Here is a 19,739-nt window from a genome sequence, read left to right as displayed (position 1 = left end):
TCCAACTCAGTGTGGTTTCATATCCCTAAATCTATATTTAATAAACTCGGTGGCTTGGATTTCTTGCTTAAATGTGATTTTGAATTAACCAAGATTAATATTGCACTGTCTAATTTTCACAAGCAAGTTTTACATTTTTGGAAAATGATATTTACCCACAATTTTACCCCACATGGATCCGTTGTGTGGAATAACAGATCAATATTAATAAATAGAAAATCTATTTTTAAAACTGACTGGTATGAAAAGGTATTTTATTTGTAACTGACTTATTGGATAGTATGGATAGTACTTAATGGTGTTTTGTTAAATCATAGAGATTTTACCAACAAATTTGATCTGAACTGTACTTGTAATGAATATCTAAAAGTATGTAAAGCTATTCCTGTAGCTCTGATCCATCTCATCCAAAACACCTTCAGATATTCAAATGTTATTTCATCTTTACCCAAACTGAAAACTGGAGAATATAGTGAGACTGATAGAAACAATAATGTTCTGCTTGTGACGGCCTTCAAATCTAAATTATTTAATGATTACAATAATAATATCTTGATAACAACCAATCTGTCTATTATAAAGAATTTGTTCTCCAAGTATGTAAAATGGCCGATTTCACCAAAGGTTAAAGAAACTCACTTCAAAATCTCTCACAATTTTTACCCAGTGGCTAAATTTTTGCACAAAAGATTTAAATTTGATTCAACATGTTATATCTTTAGTGAATGTCCAGAAGAATCATTAATCATCTTTTTTTTCTGTCCTTTTTCTTTTAAACTATGGAGAGACAATAAAAACTGGTTGTCCCTTAAAACTGAAGCCATCCCAGAGATAACCATCACCCACATATTATACTATGTTGATGATTTGATAGTCAAATATCTGACATGGTAAATATTGTCTTCTTGCTTGTTAAATATCATAAATCCTGCTGTAAATGCAGAGGTTCTACACCTTGTTTTGATTTTTTTCTTAACCAATTTAAATTGTATTATACCTCATTGAAACATTTGAAATCTATTTCTGCAAAAAAAGTAACTGCCAGTATCTCTACTTTTCTTTTGTTTTAAAATCTTGCTCTATTATTATTCATTTGCCTTACTGTTTGTGCTTGTCTTTATTCTTAGCCCCTTGTTTTTTGTTTATTTTTTCTACCTATGTTGCAATGTTCGTATACCTCAACAAGTCTTTGTATACTGTTTGTTTAATAAAAAAAAAAAAAAAAAAAAAGGTAGATTTATTCTTCTGGTGTGCTCAATCTTTTCTTGGTCACCAACGCGTCAGCGCCCCTAGCGGCCATGTGTAGAATTGTATGGACTAACTGAAATAACACTAAAGAACTTATTACGATGAGAAATTAAAGATACAAAATGAAAAATTAAAAAAAAAAAAAAAAAGGTTTTAGACCTCCGGATGTCCTGCATGCATAGCAGAAATCAGCTGCTGTAGAACTGAGTTCCTGAAGCGCAAACCGTACAGGTAATAACAGATTTAACCTCATGAGGGCGACATACTCACGTAGCTTGAATTTAGCGCTTTACCATTAGCTTCCACTAAATAGAATGTTGGTTTAGCGTTAGCAGAGCTAATGTTTATGGGTTAGCAGCTCCTTTTTTAGCATGCTTATGGTATAGCAGAGCCTTCTTTTTGTTTAGCCCTATTTTTCCTAACTTCGAAACGGTTAGCACACTTAGCGTAGCTAGCGCTGCTCACCTGTGGGAGTTACCGTACAGGTTAATTCCTTCAGGTTTAGTATTTTATTTCTGGTGTTTTTTGTCTCGGTTTGTATGTGTCTTTGTGTTCGTTCTGCGTTATTAAACCTCCTGTCTTTTCTGGAACCAAACATGGATGGCAGTGGTGGATATCCCAGCATGCTTCACTGTGTCAGTGTGGTACTGGGTCACAGATGCCTCCTCACATTGTGTTCTCTCAGAACCCGGGCCAACTGGGCCTCTTATGACGTCATCTCTGCTTTTTGTTGCTGCTGATGAACAATGAGCCTTTATCTACAGTCACAGTCGGGTTGTTGTCCATTATTTTAACATTTTGTCTGATTGTTTGTGCTTTTTTACTCATTTTTAATTCATCAGTTAAACTCAGATTTGTTGGAACTTCCCAGCTCTGTGTTCTGGTTCTGATGACCCGCTTCACAGAACCCGCTCCATCCCATAATAATCAGCAGCGTTACTCTGATCAGTCTCTGTTTCTGCCTCCAAGTTTCCATCCTGCATGTTTGAGTTCAGTTTGAGAAGGCAACCGTTGCCATGGAGACGCTGGGGGTGGCCTCTGCAGCTTCACTGCTGATTGGTCAAAGAAAGTCACATGACAAACTGCCAGCAGCTCCCATGAAGCAGAACCACCGGGCCCAGAGCTGATCGAAGGGAGGAGAGGCTGGTTCTGGTTCTAGTCCTGGTCCTGGTCCTGGTCCTGGTTCTGGTCCTGCTGGGTCAATGTTGGAAAACCAACGAAGCGAGATGAAAACCTTGAAGTTCTGGTTTCTGGTTTGAGTCGGATTTGGATCTGAACAAAGACCTTTAGACGCAATGCATTGTGGGAGCTCAGATGATAGTCCATGAGATGAGGCTGGTTGCCGTAGAAACAGTAAGCACACGCAGTGAGTAAAAGTGTTTGATGAGGTGAGTTTGGAAAGATCAGGGACTGATAGGCTCATTAAACACATCTGGGTTGCCATAGCAACACAAATAGCTAAACTTTCCTGTTCTGAGAGCTAAAGCCCGTCTGGGAACGGGTCAGAACTGCAGGCAGGACCGACCAGCATCAGAATTCTCCTCAGGTTCTGCAGAAACATTTCATGCTTAATAAGAACCTCAGTGCAGAACCAGGAAGTGTCGGTAGGCCCCTCCCACTGGGTCGGCGGTAACGTTAGCGGGGGTTAGCCGCGGCGCTGCAGCAGACCCATCGGGTCTGGGACACAAACAACCAGAGTCAAACTGGATCTGAATGTTCGGATCCAGACAGACCAGGCTGTGGGAACTGCACTGAACTCTTTCATGAAGTCTGGCTCCGGTCCGAACGCTGAAACCGGGCCTGGACTTTGAATGCCAAATGCTTTAAATTCTTCTGCTACGTTCTGGTCCTTGGCCTTTTCTGGGTGGCCTCACCTCCTTTATCAGACCGATTAAAGTTTACTCTGCTTCAAAAGATACATAAGATTCAAAGCTGGATCTGATTTTTTGGTAACGTTCTGTGGAACGAACCGTCTGCCGGGTCCAGATCAACCCAGGGGACGGACTGAACCGAACCTTCGTGTTGGTTTTAGTCTTTTCTGTTTTTCTGAGGATCAGAAATCTGCTGCAGCAGAGATCCCAGGCTTACAAAGGGATTTCAACCAGCAACCTGCCGATCTGGGATCCGGGCCTGGACCGCCCCCCCACTGTGACCCTTAACCCTGGTACCGAGGCAGACAGCTGCAGGAACACTTGTTTGTGTCCAGTGGACAAACTGGGTCACACTGTAACTGTATTAATGAGTTTGTAGGAGGCCGTTACACACACACACCCCTCCACACACACACACACACACACACACTGGGTAATATGAAGACAGTGAATTCTTGTCTTCCAGCCAAACATTACATCTGTGCTCACATTTTTCACACAAAGGCAGAGCGAGAGCGTCCATGGCGGTGGAGCCAGCGGCGTTTTCAGGGTTTCTGCTTCCTCTGGTTTCCTGTTTGCGATGAAAAACGATGAAGACGCCGTCCGCTGGCTCTAACGCTGTTTCTGTCCTGCTTCTCTCCAGGTTTCTGCTCCTTTCCAAATCCTCACACCATGCCTGAGGGGGCGCGGCGCGGCAGCCAGAGATTGCCCAGTAACTCAGGTAAACTGGGACTGGGACTGGGATTGGGATTGGGACTGGGACTGGGACACCACCATGCTTAGCAGTTACAGTGTTCCTGTTTGAGTCCAAACATCGTCTTGAAGTTTGGTCCACTCAGCTCTGTTAGGAAGACGGATGTCCTCACTCCGTCTTCATTTAAACTAATAACGTAAAAATGTTGGAAATAAATAATTCAGTGTTTTTCTTCTATCTCTTTTAGCTAGTTGCAAAGCTAAAGCTAAAGGACATGACGTGTTAGGAAACGCCCTCTTAAGCTTAGCTAGAGGCTAACAAACAGAATGAGAAGCCATTTTGTTCTGCCAGCCTTTAAGGAGAGCATGAACTATGGACCAGCTGTGTTCTGGTATTAATAAATGGAATTCATGAATTCAGGTCACTGACTTTTCTTCATCCTCATACATCCAGAACTTATCATGGAGACGGACAATTGTCCATAGCAGCTAGCTCTGGTTGTCTGGGAGCAGGAGAAGATGTTTGCTAAATCTTCACTCATATCATTTAGTTACATGAATCAAAGAAAATGTCTGAAAAACAACTTCCATTAGGAAGCGTACAGTGGCTTGTAAAGGTCGGGAGGTTGTACTTCAAACTTTTATTGTCACTTGGAAATGATACACAGGAAAAGGTCAGCCAGTGATGTTAGCAACACTAGCTAGGTAACGTTAGCTGTCTGGTCTTATTGCTACATGTGAAGCCGATCTCACCCTCTGATCGTATCTGAAAACCAGCTGCTAACTGACAGACCCACACGGTTTACGATGCTCTCCCCACCGCCACCAACTCAGCCACTCTGACGCCACATTTAGCAACTTTTCAGACAAAAGGTCAGAATGATCAGATCAGGCTTTTTAAAGGTCGGCGATCAGCCAGAAAGCTGCAATCAGAGCTGCTCTGCCTGAGACCGGAACCGTCACAGCGTCATTCCTGACCCAGCAGCTGATCCTGACGCTGCCGAACGGTTCCTGATGCTGGACGTTCCTCTGCTTCACTTGTCAGACTGAAAACACAGCAGAGTTTTTTCCCATGAAGCTGCTGCCGCCTGTCAGTGGATTTATTTCAGTCTGGATCTGTTTCTATGTGAGCTGCGACTTCCTGTCAGCATGACCAACACACACGCACACACACACACAGAGTAATGAGGTGTAATTACACACAGCACCATGCTGTTATATTGACTTTCAGAGTTACCATTCACACACACACACACACACACACACACACACACACACACACCTCGAAAGCAGCAAAATTTCTGACCTTAGGCTGCAATTAACATGAGGGCAGTATTCACAAACACAACGGTGTGTGTGTGTGTGTGTGTGTATGTGTGTGTGGGTGTGTGTGTGTGTGTGTGTGTGTGTGTGTGTGTGTGTGTGTGTGCAGGAAGCTGCCTGGTTTGTGGTGATAAAGTTCAGAACAATGTTTCTGCTGTGACAAACGCTCCGACTGGATCGCCATGAGCGGCTGCAGCAGAACTCTGATTATAACCAAAGGACAGAAGGAGCAGAACCGGACAGAACCAGGCAGAACTGGGCAGAACCAAACAGTACCAAGCAGAACCGAACAGAACCAAGCAGAACCGAACAGTACCAGTCAGAACCGAACCAGAGAAATGGGTCAGAATGGTCAGACCATCAAACTGAAGTATAAACGACCCGTCTGAACTAATTTCACAGCATCTCAGCTGGGCTGAAACTTTGACTAGGCCATTCCAAACCCTCCATTCTGTTGGTTTCTGTGGATCATCATTCCCCTTAAGAGGAGAAATTCTTGGTTTGTTTTGGGTCCGTACTGGTTCTGGTCCGGACCTCTGAAATGGAAGCCATCATCGCTCTTCTTTTCTGTTGACCTCTGACCTCAGCTGTAGCAGTGGGATGTTCGGTTGGGTTGATCTGCGTGAGTCCAGCGGATCAGCTGAGACGATACGCTGATCGGTTCATCGGCTGATTCTTATTGATCAATCGATCCGGTTTCAGGTCAGAACCGACGTTTTTGCTGTCGAGACGCCGAGGGCAAATAAGAGCCAGGAATGTAAAGTTCAAAGGTCATCCATCTTCACAAGCTGTTGAGGGGAGTTTGCTTATCGCTTCAGGAATGAAAGTGAACAGAAGGAACCTTGGTGCGTGTGTGGGGTCAAAGGTCACGAGAGTTTGCCGTTACTTCAGTACTTTGGCTCATAAATGATGATGTGAGAGGAGCAACTTCCTGTCTTTGTGTGTGCGGAGAGTTTATCTGGAGAAACATGCAGACACACACACCCCCCCCCCACACACACACACACACACACACACACACATAGCAGGCTGACATGTCCAGCTGTTTTCTGGATGTCATAAAGTTGTTCGATGATCCTGTGTTTCTCCTGAAGTCTCGTTTTAATATTTTTTATTTTAATATTTTTAGTTTTTATATTTTTTGTTTTAATATTTTTTGTTTTAATATTTTTTATTTTAATATTTTTAGTTTTTATATTTTTTGTTTTAATATTTTTTGTTTTAATATTTTTAGTTTTTATATTTTTTGTTTTAATAATTTTTGTTTTAATAATTTTTGGTTTTATATTTTCTGGTTTTATATTTTCTGGTTTTATATTTTTTGGTTTTATATTTTTTGGTTTAATATTTTTTGTTTTAATAATTTTTGGTTTTATATTTTTTGGTTTTATATTTTCTGGTTTTATATTTTCCGGTTTTATATTTTCCGGTTTTATATTTTCTGGTTTTATATTTTCTGGTTTTATATTTTCTGGTTTTATATTTTCTGGTTTTATATTTTCTGGTTTTATATTTTCTGGTATTCTCCTGCCATGCTTCAGTTCATTCGAGTGTTTGGTTCATCAGTTTTGTGTCAGCAGTCTGAACTTCATCAGACGGAGAAACGGTTCGATTCCCTTCAGACGACCTTCAGTCTGTCTGAAAGCGCCTGAGGTCAAAGTTCATTTACCTGAAAGCTTCAGCGTGACTCTGCGACGGCAGAGGTTGCTGGTTGAAATCCTGCTGGTCGATTCGGGGCAGTGAGCCCCAGTTTGATGGTGAAGAACTGACTGAGGCTCAGCGGGTTGCAGGTTCAGTTCCAGTGTTCTCCTGGGTGAGGCGCTCTGCCCAGGTTGATCCAGGTGAACCAGGTTTTAGTTCACAGTCAGAGGAAATGTCGACGTCGGCGTCTTTGGTTGCTTTCAGTATTTCTAGTTTGAGTATTCTGTGTCTTTTAGTCTGTTACTTTGATTAGGCCAGTCTGCCGTGTCTTACTTTAGTTCAGTTCTTCTTGGTGTTTCTAATTATGTTTGTTCCTTGTTACTCTGGATTAATTATGTTTGTAGTTATTCTTCATTTCTTTGTGTCCTGTGTGCTCTCCCTCGCCCCCTGTGCCATTTTTTCTCTCTCCTCCCACCTGCGACCCGTTAGCCAATCAGATCAGCTGTTTTGTTCACCTCTCCGTTTTTAATCTCTTCTCCTGCTGGTTCCTCCCGCCTCATCCTGTTAGATCTCATATTTTCCCTGTTTTTGTTCTGCTCTGGCTCCCTGTGGGTTTTCTTAGTTGTATTCTTCATTTCTTCAGTAAACATCCAACATGATTGGTCTGCAGACTCACCTCTCATGTTATAAAGTTCAGTCAAATTCACAGTTTTCTGTCATTGGATGCAACAAATAAATCTTTAGTTTCGTTTTAAGCAAACGGAGTAAGAAGAGCTGAAAATATGAAAATGAAAACCAAGCATGAATGTTTGTCATAACGTCAGAGGAGATAAAAACAAACACATGAATCAATATATCAGCTTTTGATGGTGTTTGTTGTTGCTGTGCTGCAGAGTTTCTGGTTTTCAGAAGCAGAAATAAAAGTTTTAACGGTTGAAGACGACGCCTGTCAGGCTGGAGGGAAACACCAGGAGATGAAACGTTCTCCATCAGACGCTTCTTCTGAAACGTTTCAGTCAAACGGCTGCCGACAGCCAGGAGCAGCTCTCTGATTACTGTAATCACACGCAAGAATCTCTCCTCCTCAAAGTCTGTATTTAAAGGGAAATTCCACCTCATAATGGCATCCACAGCTCGCTGCCCGGAGGCCCTGCTGTGTTTTTGGGACTTGAAGACTCCATGCAGGTCTGTCACTCCAACTTCAGCTCACATTACGGACGGCTGCCATCTTGCTTTAAAGAGATTTTAATCATTTTCCGCTGCAGGAATCAAACTTTCCTTCCAGTTTATTTCTGACTGTGAAGCCTGTAGAGACAGAAAATGATTTTAACAGGAAGTCTGATTTCTTTGGTTCACATCAAAATGTTTGTCATCCAGAAAATGGTGTCTGATGTCAAATCTCTGGGAAAACACGAATCAGAGCTGAATGTTTAGGAAAAGTTTCATTTTATCACAACAGAATCACAGTCAGTTCGTACAGCCGGTTACCTGAAGAAGCTCCGTCTTTCCTAATTTAGGGCAAATACAAAGTAAAATCAACAAATTACTAAATAAAGTCTGAGATAAGTTTGACTAAGTGATGATAAGTTCAATGAAGAAAACCTAAGCTAAGCTCAGGCAAAATATGGTAAATACTAATGTAAAGGCTAAGCTTCATAAATGGAAACTAAGCAGACAGTGTTTGTTAACGGGAATCTTTCTTCAGGTGTTTGGTTCTGAACTGCTGATGAAACTGGAGGAATCACTCAGAGGTTGTGGGTTTGAGTCCAGCCAGTTAGCATATAGCTACGTCTCATTAGCTGCATCTTGTTGAAAGTTTTCTTAAGGTTTTTTTAACTCTAGTGGCCTTTATTTGATAGTGAATCGACAGGAAAGTGGCTAATGAGACGTGCAGCAAAGGCCATCAGACTGGGAATCGAACCTGTGACGCCTTGAGGACTGAGGCTGGTTCCTGCTGGTTATTGTGGGCGGGGCTGTTGGTATCCCCAGCTGTGATTGGCTGAGCATCCAGGTGGAAAACCTGAGCAGCGGAGCATCACCACCTGCAGCAGCTTTCTGAGAGCCTTGCCAGTTTCTGAGAAGGCGGAAACAAAACAAGACAGACGTTTCACCACATCCTGGACTTTAAAACACTCAGATTTACTTTCTGACTGAACATCCTCCGTCTCCTGACACCTCCACCCTGAAACTGGGTGCAGCTCAATCCACCAAGCGTCCTGCCCTGAGGCCAACAGCAGAAACGTTTCAGGGCGGCAAGCGCTCTGCCCTCAAACCGACGACAGGAAGTCAAACGTGCCGAGCAGCAGATGTTGCTGAGAGGAACTGACAGACTTCAGAATCTTTAACGGTGATCGGAGTCAGCTGATGGAGCTACTGAAACACACACGATAACACACACATCCAGAAGACTGCAGACGGTGAGTAAAACCTTTCAGCTCAAACTGAGACAAACAGACGTTTCTCCAGATCAAACGGCTCTGACCAACTTCGCCTGCTGAAGCTCTTGAGTCTGACGGGACGGTTTTGTCGACAGCTGGTGCCGTCGTTGCTCCTGGCAGATTTCAGGGTCTGAACCTCGGTGGGGTTTGCATGTCTTTGTCTCTCTGGTTTCATCCAACATCCAAAAACATGGAGGGTTAATTATCCTGATTCCTGATAGTCTGTCCTGTTGGTCCCTGTGATGGTTGGTGACCCGTCCAGCGGTTTCCCCCGGTTGACCCCAGGTTTTCCCAGGGCTTAGACACCACAGTGAACAGCCAACAGCTCTTCACTGCATCTGCTTTTACCTGTTTTAACAGGTCAGACATTGAATAAACCTTAATCTTCACTGATACGCTCAGTGGAAACCATCGTAGCGCTACTGCAGAAGCTAACATCCATGGCCTTCCTGGATTGGCTGTTTCAGATTCCCAATCTGCATTTTCTTTTTTAAATATTCCAGATACGCTTTATAAAACAGCAGCTGACTGTGACTCTGAGGTCGTCTCTGTTCTGGACTCAGGAGTTAAAGCTTTTCCACCAGATAAACCAACAAACTGAGATGGTTTCTTCTCTCCCTCAGTGGATTGGAGGAGAGTTTCTCCTCCATGGAGACAGAATCCAGTCTGAAACATCCAGAACACGTCTGGATCCGGTTTGGAACGAGGCTCTAGCTGAACCTCACCTCTCCTCTGTTTTATTGATTTAACCAGCAGGAGAGATTATGGACAGTTTCCTAACGCCTCAGTCACACACCAAGATTTTTTATGCCTATTTTCTCCTTTAAGATTCTCTGATTGTCTTTAACTGAAAACAAAATCAGAGTAGATTTTCCTCTGTGTGTTCAGAGTCATCTGCTACGTTGTGATCTAAAATCAGGAATATTCAGCATGTTGGATTGTTTTGACCTGATGTCGCAGTGTGTGTGTTTCCCCGACGTTGAAGGTGACGTGTAGCCAATCAGAGAGCGAGGAGACGGAGACACAGAAATATGGAAGATGAAACATTGGAGGCCCAGAAAGTCTGCAGGTTGGAGGCGTCTTCATGTGTCGGTTTTTCTCTAACATCGTCCACTAACGATCAGCTTTGGCTCTTCCCAGTCGGCCATGTTTGTTTACTCTGAACTTGCGTTTGCTCTCAAAAGGTTTTGTGAGACTTCCCCTCTGAATGTTGGCGAATAATTTGGTGTGTGTTGTTTCTGGACATCACACACCAAACCTGTTAAAGCTGCGGTTATTTCCCGTCATGTTTCGGGTCGCTCAGGTTTTCAAACACTGTTAAAATGTTGGAGTGGTTCTTGCGGTTGGGGAAAGATTTGGTCTCCTGGAACCGGTAGATGTGTCTCTGCTCCTCATCAGATCTCTGTAGAGCTGGACTTCATTCAGTTTAGTCATTGTATTCCAGCTTGTAGGACGAGGGACATGTAAAAGTTGCAGTAAAAGTCCAGCCCTCTAGGAATGCGGTTTGAGATGTGCTGCATCCAGAACCAGTTTGTGAGAATCAGAGTCAGATCTTATAAATAAAACACTGAAAATGTGTAATAATGTTTCTCATTACGGCTCTCTGCTGCTGCAGTGAGGTCACCTCAGTCAATGCTGCGTCTCACAGGAGGTGAAGTCATGGTGGTCTGAAAACCAGAGCAGATAAGAGACACAAAGGAAGGAGGTGTGCTCCTTTGTTTTAGCGTTCGGTGCTAACAGCAGCAGATCGGCAGCTAGCTCTGAGTCAGTCTGCAGGTTTGCTTTAAGCACCAAGTCACTGCGGTCGGCCCGACACGTTTACCTCAGATTAACACATCCAGTCTTCCTGTAGCTGCGTCGCATCCGCTGGGTTTACTCTTCACTTCTTGTTTCTGAGCAGCTGCAGACTGTCGGCACCTGAAGACCTGCTGCTGCTGCAGGAGTTTCTGCTTCCTGCACAGGAAACATGCAGCATGAAGTCAGCAACAGCTTCTCTTTCTGCTCCCTGCAACGAATGAAAAACCAAATGTTTCTGTGTCAGTCCGGATTCAGGCTAACATGATCTGAAGGTTTGGTGAAACATCCTGGAAGTTTGTCAGCAGCTTTAACCCGGATCAGACCAAACCTCCTGCTGTTCGGTTATCAGAGACTTCACCAGAACGACAGACCGACGGCAACCATCTTCCTCTGAGGCAGCCGAGGTCGGGCTTATCGCTTATCACTCATCGCTTATCGTTCATCGTTTATCGTTTATCGCTAATCACTCATCGCTTATCGTTTATCGCTAATCGTTTATCGTTTATCGCTAATCACTCATCGCTTATCGTTTATCGTTTATCGTTTATTGTTTATCGCTTATCACTCATCGCTTATCGTTTATCGCTAATCGTTTATCGTTTATCGCTAATCACTCATCGCTTATCGTTCATCGTTTATCGTTAATCACTCATCGCTTATCGTTTATCGCTAATCGTTTATCGTTTATCGCTAATCACTCATCGCTTATCGTTTATCGCTAATCGTTTATCGCTAATCACTCATCGTTTATCGTTCATCGCTTATCATTTATCGCTAATCATTCATCGCTTATCATTTATCGCTAATCACTCATCGCTTATCGTTTATCGCTAATCACTCATCGTTTATCGCTAATCACTCATCGTTTATCGTTCATCGCTTATCATTTATCGCTAATCATTCATCGCTTATCGTTTATCGCTAATCACTCATCGCTTATCATCTATCGCTAATCGTTTATCGTTCATCGCTAATCACTCATCGTTTATCGCTTATTGTTTATTGTTTATCGTTCATCTTCTATTGTTTATCATTTATCTCGAACATTTTCTGATTTTAAGAATTTGGTTTCATTGACTTGATAAATTTAGTTTAATGATTTTAAAAAGCCAACAAAACAGACATTATTATATTTCTACTATTTTCTCCACTATCAATAAATGTCAGTAAGATCAAAAATATGATTAAAGTCTCACTTGTTTAATTTTATTCCAGATGGAAATGTTTTTCAGTAATATTTCTGTATGTGTTGCTATGACGATGACACAGCCGTAGTTACCTAACATACAAATAATAAATAATGTTTTTATTCGTATCATTATAATAACACTACAAAATATTGTGATAAATTTTAAGTCCATATCGGCACTGCTAGCATCAGAACCACTCTTCTGGTTCTGTTCTGTTCTCTCGGAAGCAGAGTGATTCTTCATAAAATGAAGAATGTCTTCAGTGAGAGGCGTTTTTAGAGGCCGCTGTAACACGGACTGCTGGAGGAGCTCCTTCCTGCTCAGCCTCTGTGAAGAAAACTGGACCAGTTCAAACGTTTCATTTCCCCCTGAGCTTAATAAAGTGTATTTGAATTGAAGTGGATTTTTCAGTATTTTAACTGATAATCAGATTATTACAATAATTTTATTTTTATCGGTTCTGTTTTAGTTTAATAAATCTCGACCAGCTCTGTTCTAGTTAAATTTGTTTACAGCCTGTCTGTGTGGAAATGGCTCTGGTCTAGTCAAATCCTGGCTTAATGCCGGCAGCAGCAGCTTGGATTCATATGATCACCGGCAGTTTGGCTCTGTAGCAGTCAGCGTTCCAACGTTGGCTAACAGAAACGCTGCCATTAACAGACGGAGACTTTTCTGGACTGAAACTCTGATGGAGGTTTGATCCGACAGAACCACTGGATCTGAAACAGAAAACTCGATGCTTCAGCTCCCAGAGGTTTGGTTTCACCTGGAGGTCAACCTGATGGGGGTCAGGGGTCATCAGGGGTGGCATCAGCGTGAGGAGGGGGTCACAACAACAACAATGAAAAGAGGAAAAGCCGGAGGTGACGCTCCGCTGCTCACACTTCCTGTTTGCAGTGACAGATGGCAGGTCGTTGCTGCCTTTTTCTGTTTCCTCCTGTCTCTCCTCAGGTTGCCTAGGTTACGGTCAGGTGAGCAGGAAGTTTTATAATGAAATCAGTTGTTTTAAACGACCGGAGAGTTTCCAGCGCCTGGTTGTTGTTTGGAAACAGCAGATGTTGAGTTCAGGTCTGGGTTCGGTTGAAGTGAACTCTGGTTCGGTTTGAATGTGAACGCTGAGCTGACCAGAGACCGCTCCAAAAGCAGGAAGTGGACTACAGCACAGGGCATTCTGGGTAAATCTAACCAAAGCTAACATGCTAGCCTAGCGCTAGCAGCAGAAATGGCTCCTGGTCTTCAGCCAAAGACTAAAGAGAAATCCTCCAACACTAAAATCCTCCATCTTGTTTCCATCTGGTGAAGAAGGAAGTTGCTCTCAGTGACTTCAGAGGTTTTTGTGTCGTTTCCTTCAGTGATTCTTGTTGCAGCGCCCCCACAGGCCAGGAGGGGAACAGGTTGGTTTGACTCAGAACCACAGCAGCTGGAGGTGGAGCAGATGATGGAGTTCTGGTTCCAGTAGAACCGGGTCAAGGTGACCATGAGGAGGTTCAGTTGATACTAACAGTCCTGTTATTCACTGAGCTGCTAATAATGTGAAGTGTATCTTTGAATTTTAAAAGGTGTGCACCAAGGTTCAGTATTTGGCTTCATGTGAAGGTTTCTCCTGATGCACTGTGGTTTATTCCACCTGCAGGAAAATTAAGTTGAATAAAAATTCATAAAATTATGATCTGGAACAGAAACATCACAGACATTTCACTGAATTGTTTTTTTTTTGCTTTCTTCAATACATTTCTGTTTTGTTGTTGAAAATAAAAACTTTTTTCTGTTCTGACGTTTGTCTCTGCAGCCGCCAAGCGTCCCTCCTCAGTCTCGTCTCTGAGTGGGATTGTGGGTAGGATGATGTCGGCTGGCGAGCGAGGAGCGTCTTCGTCCTCCTGCACCTCCGTCAACACCGTGTGTTCGGACGGCGAGCGCCCCGTCTCCCTGTCCCTGTCCTCCTCCACCTCCTCCGTCTCGCTGCAGGATGCCTCCTCTTCCTCTTCCTCCTCCTCTTCCTCTCTGCCGTACGGCGCCGTGCCGGCCTACAACGCCTCGTCCTCCACGCCCAAACGGAACGGCTCCGACATCAGCCTTGACCTCACGCCGCTCGTAACTCCGCCCACCGGAGCGCCCCTGCCAGTGGGAGGCGTGGTTTCCAAGATGGCGGTGACTGGCCACGCCCACAACGGACACACAGCCAATCCGGTGGCGGTGCTGCCAGCAGGGGCCGCGCCCCGGCAGCTGTCCAGGCTGGACAGAGTCATTCTGGAGATCGTGGAGACGGAGCAGACCTACGTCAGAGATTTAAAGAGCATCGTGGAGGTGAGAGCCGCTCCGACGAGTCCAACCATAATCCATGCTGAAGAAAAGATTCTCCTGTTGGACGAAATGTCTCATTTTTAGGATCTGCTGTGGTTTCTGATGAACCAGCAGTTACAGAGTCATGGAAATTTGTCACATCTTCAGGATGGAGTATATGTTTTTGTCCTAAAGAGTTTTAGTGAAACAGAAAGAAAAAGGTTTTATTAAAAGGAAAATATAATTTTTCATTTCAGAAGGAATGCTGAAAGAATCTAGTTTCCATCTGGAATGAAAGATTTGAAATGAGCCTGAAGGAAAATTCAAATATGCTTCAGTTGATTTATTATTATTGTGAAAACATATAGTATAAATTTGGTATAAATAAAAAGTAATATAGTAGTATAAGGAAGATAAATTGTTTTGGGTTTATTTTATCTGTGTTAGCTTCGCTGGGAAAGTAACTCTGGCCTCTGATGACATTCATCACTTCACCTCCATGTTTACAGCATTCATCTTTACCTGAAGCTTTCTCTTTATGGTCTACATGGTTTTCTTCTTCTTCTACCCTTTCTGCTCGCTGTTGGTTTAGAAACCTGAAGGAGGTTTAGCTCCACCTACGGGATGTAGAAGAGGAGATAAATCAGAAAATCACTGATTCTGTCCTGATGGACAGACTGCAGCTCATGCTGCTCTGCTGGTTGGAATAGTGCCTCACTGTTGGTATCAAGGATGGGGAATTCAGGGAGTTTTGCTGCGTCAGGAGGGTACATCACTTTAGCTTTCACATTTCTAACCAGCCTAGAAACAAATGTCTTTGCTGTGTTTAGACATTTATTATCCAAGTTAAAAGCAGATCATGTTGAAGAATTGGCTGGTTGTTGTTCATTTGCTCGTCTCCTCCGGCTGTCAACCGGCATTGGGTGAGAAAACAGCTAATCTGCTGTTCCTGAGTTCAGCCACAGATGGCGCTGTTGAACCTCTCTCTTTTTGTGGGAGCAATCATCAGGAACAGACAGGAAAACAGGAGGCCTCTACCTTCATTAACCAGGTTCGTTATCATTAAATCCTGCAGAATCGCCTCGTTAGCATGTCTGTTAGCTCAGCGTTAGAGGGTTGGCCCTGTTTATGCTCTTAGATTTTGATATTTCTGTTTCGGCGCGTCGTGTTGTGACGCTTTACCAAGCTTTGCTGTGTTTCTGTTGCATGACTTAGACTTAGACTTTACCTGAGGAATGTTTCAGACATTTTGTTGAATTCTTTGCATGATTGAAGACATTTCATCCGTCGTTGGTCCAGGTGCACCAGCAATGGGCCAGTGGGGTGTGTGTGTGTGTGTGTGTGTGTGTGAACCAGGCTTTTGAAGTGAATTTACAGCAGCTTTCATCCTGAGCCATGACAGACCCGGAGAGGCCGACTGTCGTCAGCTTGTCCTGCTGCTGCTGCTCATCTCTCCAGCTTTCATCCCGGCTCACTTTCAGTCACACCTTCCTGTGTTCAGTGGAGTCGGTGTGTTTACTGATTGTTAGGATATTTAAGGAGCCGTGTTCAAACTTCTGTTTTCCCTCCAAGCAGCCAGACTTTTTCCTCCACGGTTGAATAGTTGCTCTTCTGGTTCTGAACGCTGCGCAGCTGGAAGGATTCTTGTTCTTACTTTTTCACTGTCGGACAGCTGTTATGATGCGTAACCGTGGCAACGAGGTATTGTTTTTACAGCTGGGAGAAGCTGATTGGCATCCCCAAAGCTCAAAACATACCTGAACTTTGACCCCAAACCCCCAGAGGAGTTGAAAGGAGGCTTCATGGATGCAGAGCAGAGAGAAAAAGAGGACGTTCAGTTTGTCCCTTCCATCATTATCCCCTACTCCAACATCTCTGTGCCCAGCTGACTGACGGCGATCAGATACTTGGCTAACAGGAGTGACGACAACATTTCATTTACTTTTAGATAAATAAAGTATTTTGGAATTGAATTGAACAGAATTTATCTAAGTTTATTGTGTTTAACCTCGTTTTAGCTAACTAAGGTTAGCTTAGCTTCACTTAGCCTACCTCACCTTGCTCAGCCTATTTCAATTTATTTAAACTGGTTCCAGCTTTGCTCATTTTAGTTTATCTTAGCATAATTTGTCTTATGTGTTTATATTGAGTATGCTGGCTCTCGCAAGCTGCACTTATTTTAGCTCATCTTAGCTTAGATTTTTTTATGTGACTTTAGTCTATTTGATGCATGTTATCTCAGCTTGCCTTAACTATGCTTATTTTATTGTATTCTAGTATAGCTTGGGTTAGTTTATCCACTGTAGCTCACATTACAGTAGTTTTCCTTAGCCTTGCTTATTTTATCACAGCTTGAGTTAGCTTAAATGGTAAATGGACTGAACTTATATAGCGCTTTTCCAGTCATTTTGACCACTCAAAGCGCTTTACACTAGATCGGTAGGGAATTTGGGGTTAAGCGCCTTGCCCAGAGGCACATCGACATGTGAATCAAACCTACGACAACTACTCTACCAAAGAGCCACAGTCGTCCTTGCTAGCTTACCCTAGCTTAGCTTGTACAAATGTAGGTTTAGATTTGTCGTACTGTTAAAGTCAGACCAAAATGGAGCCTGGAGCTGAGGATCAACAATGGATATAAAAAGGCTTTGTTCTGCTGTCACTGCGGGCTGTAAAAATTAATTGTCCATTTTTTCTTTTTTTAACACATTCAACAACTGCTGGCTGAAGACGAATCCCATTTTTTGTTTTATGAGGAGAATTTCATGTTAAACTCACCAGTTTTCTGTCATATTTATTAAGGAGCTTTCTATCCTCAGTCATGAAAGTGAACATAATTCATAATTTCTCCATGGTAACCGACTGCATTGCTGTAAAATTGTGTTTTGATTCAGTTAATTTTGCATCACAGATGAAGAACTGCAGATGAAATCAAGGCTGAGCAGAATTAGATCATGAGCAGAAGGTTTTCCTTTGTGAACACCGCAGGGGTTCAGCAACACAAGTTACAGTTCCAGGATTCCTGGAAGATTCCTGGAGAATTCCAGGAGGATTCCTGGAAGATTCCAGGAGGATTCCAGGTAGATTCCTGACAGATGATAGGTGCGTGTTTGCCTCTTGGTCCTGCAACGCGGCCGTGTCTCCTGCTGCTCTCTGCAGTCTGAGGTCTGGTTTTGATTGAGGCTACATGATGTCAGGCCCACTTGGAATCTGAACCAACAACCATAATGGGCCTGTGTGTTTCTGAGTGTGTGTTTAGTAACAAAGCAGGGAAAGAGCGGCTGGGTGAAAGCAGCTCCTCTTCCCCTACAGACTGGTTTTTTCTTTTGAAGACACTCAGGTTGCGGCGCGGCTGCCAGTGGGTCACACCACTTGGTTCAGCTCCTCAGCGGACAAACTGCTGACTGACTGAGAGGGGATCGCTCGCTGACCTGCAGCCAAATGGGACAGGAAGCAGAGGGGGAGTTGTTCAGCCAGACTGGGGAAGGGGGATGGGAGGGAAGACTTGGAGAGGTGCTCCCAATCCGAGGAGCCGGAGCAAATAAAAACCAGAGCGACCCGTAAAAACAGGAAAACTGTGAGGAAACGACAGGAGGAACACTTCTGGAGTTTATACGGAGATGTTTTATTAAAACTAAGGCTGTCAGTGTCAAAATGATTCAGAAAAGATTAAGTTTTTAATATTACACAATTCAGATTAATCACATTACCTGTTTTGACCTAAAGCTCTGCAGAGGGTTAGCAGAATGTTACGCAGTCTTGTACTGCGGTCAGCAACACAAAGTCACAAATGCTGTGAAAAGATGAGAGAAGAGTCAAATTGGGGAAGTCAGGCTGAATTTCACTTTAAAAACACTGTAGTCAGAGCAAACAGAGGATAAAGACCTCAATGGGGATGAGTTCAATTCCTGACCTCGGTTCCTTTGCCCCCTTCCTGTCAAATTACTGTCACATAAGATGGAGGCTCCACCAATCGGCTTACTAGATCAGGCTTACTGGCTGATTGCTGAATAAAGTGACACAAACATCAATACATGAAATATGATAACTTTTATATTTTTTACTTACTGTATTTACATTGTTTTTAGGTTCTAATTACACACACACACACACACACACACACTCACACACATATCCTTATATTTCCAACAAACTAAACTTTCATTTAGTTTAGTAACTGCATTCATGTCTAATCCATACCTATGACATTTCCCCTAACCTTAACCAGTACTAGTCTGTTTCTAACCCAAACTGGACTGGTACAGCCCAGCAGAACTGCAAAAAAGTGAGGACCGGGAAAGGTCCTTGTTTCCCACAATGTCTTCAGTTTGTGGGTGAGAGTGGTGAAAGTGGTTCTCTTTATGCAATATATACAAGTACACACACACACAAAGTCGTGTTTTTGTATCTTGTGGGAACTTCACATTGACTTCCATTCATTTTCTACAACCCTTCTAACCCCAACCCTAACAAAGGTCAATTCACACATTAGCCCTAAATCTAAGCTCTAACCCAAAAACAGCAAAAACAAAATGTCCCCATAAGGAGCAGTGGTCCCCACAACCCCACATCGTAGACAGAGATGGGTCCCCATAAGCACATAAAAACAGACACACACACATGTTTGTGCATGTGTGTGTGTGTGTGTCTGTTTTATGCACCCTGTGTTCTTGTTTTCAAATTTAGGAAGGAATCTTGGAAACTCTTCATGTTTTCCAACAAACTGAGTTTTTTTCCAACAATCCTGCAGAAGCAGAGACCAACAGCTTTAGCTTAAATTTCTTGTTTATTGTTATTTTTCTGCTGGGATTAGAACTAACAACTTTTCAAGGACTCTGGAGGCTTTCATGGTGTTTTAGTACGAGTCGTTCTTTACGCTCTACTTCTGAGGAACAGCAGTGGGGTTTCTTCCCAGTTCCACCAGTACCCCCAGTTAAACCATCTGGTCAGAGCTATGCTGAGTTTTACTCATTTCTACTGATTCATTGCAAACTCAACCAAAAACAGGAAATGACATCATCTCCAGTTTTATTCCTGTAATAAAAACAAATGTTATCAGAAAATATTTTATTTTCCAGTCTTAAAATTTTCTGACTGATGCATAAAATCCTCCACAGGGAGTCTGGTTCTTCGGATGTTCGGTTCATTGGTTCTTCAGTTCTTCAGGTCTTTGGTTCTTTAGTCCTTTGGTTCTTCAGTTTTTTAGTTCTTTGGTTCTTTAGTCCTTTGGTTCTTTAGTTCTTTGGTTGTTTAGTTCT

At 43.0% G+C, this 19,739-nt stretch overlaps 1 protein-coding gene across 10 annotated transcripts in view; it reads left to right on the top strand.

Moving 5' to 3' along the window:
- Positions 1–19,739, top strand: part of plekhg2 (pleckstrin homology domain containing, family G (with RhoGef domain) member 2) — a 70,364-nt gene that overhangs the window by 23,102 nt on the left and 27,523 nt on the right. For 6 of the 10 annotated variants that reach the window (XM_028045193.1, XM_028045190.1, XM_028045191.1 and 3 more), the window contains exons 2-3: positions 3,763–3,840; positions 13,991–14,505. In XM_028045193.1, coding sequence (XP_027900994.1) covers positions 3,792–3,840; positions 13,991–14,505 — 564 coding nt within the window. In that variant the 5' untranslated portion in view covers positions 3,763–3,791. Of the gene's footprint in view, positions 1–1,402; positions 1,480–3,762; positions 3,841–9,088; positions 9,194–10,822; positions 11,416–13,990; positions 14,506–19,739 lie in introns of those variants that run through there. The other 4 variants (XM_028045188.1, XM_028045194.1, XM_028045195.1 and 1 more) reach the window with 4 other exon arrangements.

This window comes from Xiphophorus couchianus, chromosome 18, assembly GCF_001444195.1.
Source record: "Xiphophorus couchianus chromosome 18, X_couchianus-1.0, whole genome shotgun sequence".
Lineage (NCBI taxonomy): Eukaryota > Metazoa > Chordata > Actinopteri > Cyprinodontiformes > Poeciliidae > Xiphophorus > Xiphophorus couchianus.
This window is presented reverse-complemented; position numbering and strand designations above follow the sequence as displayed.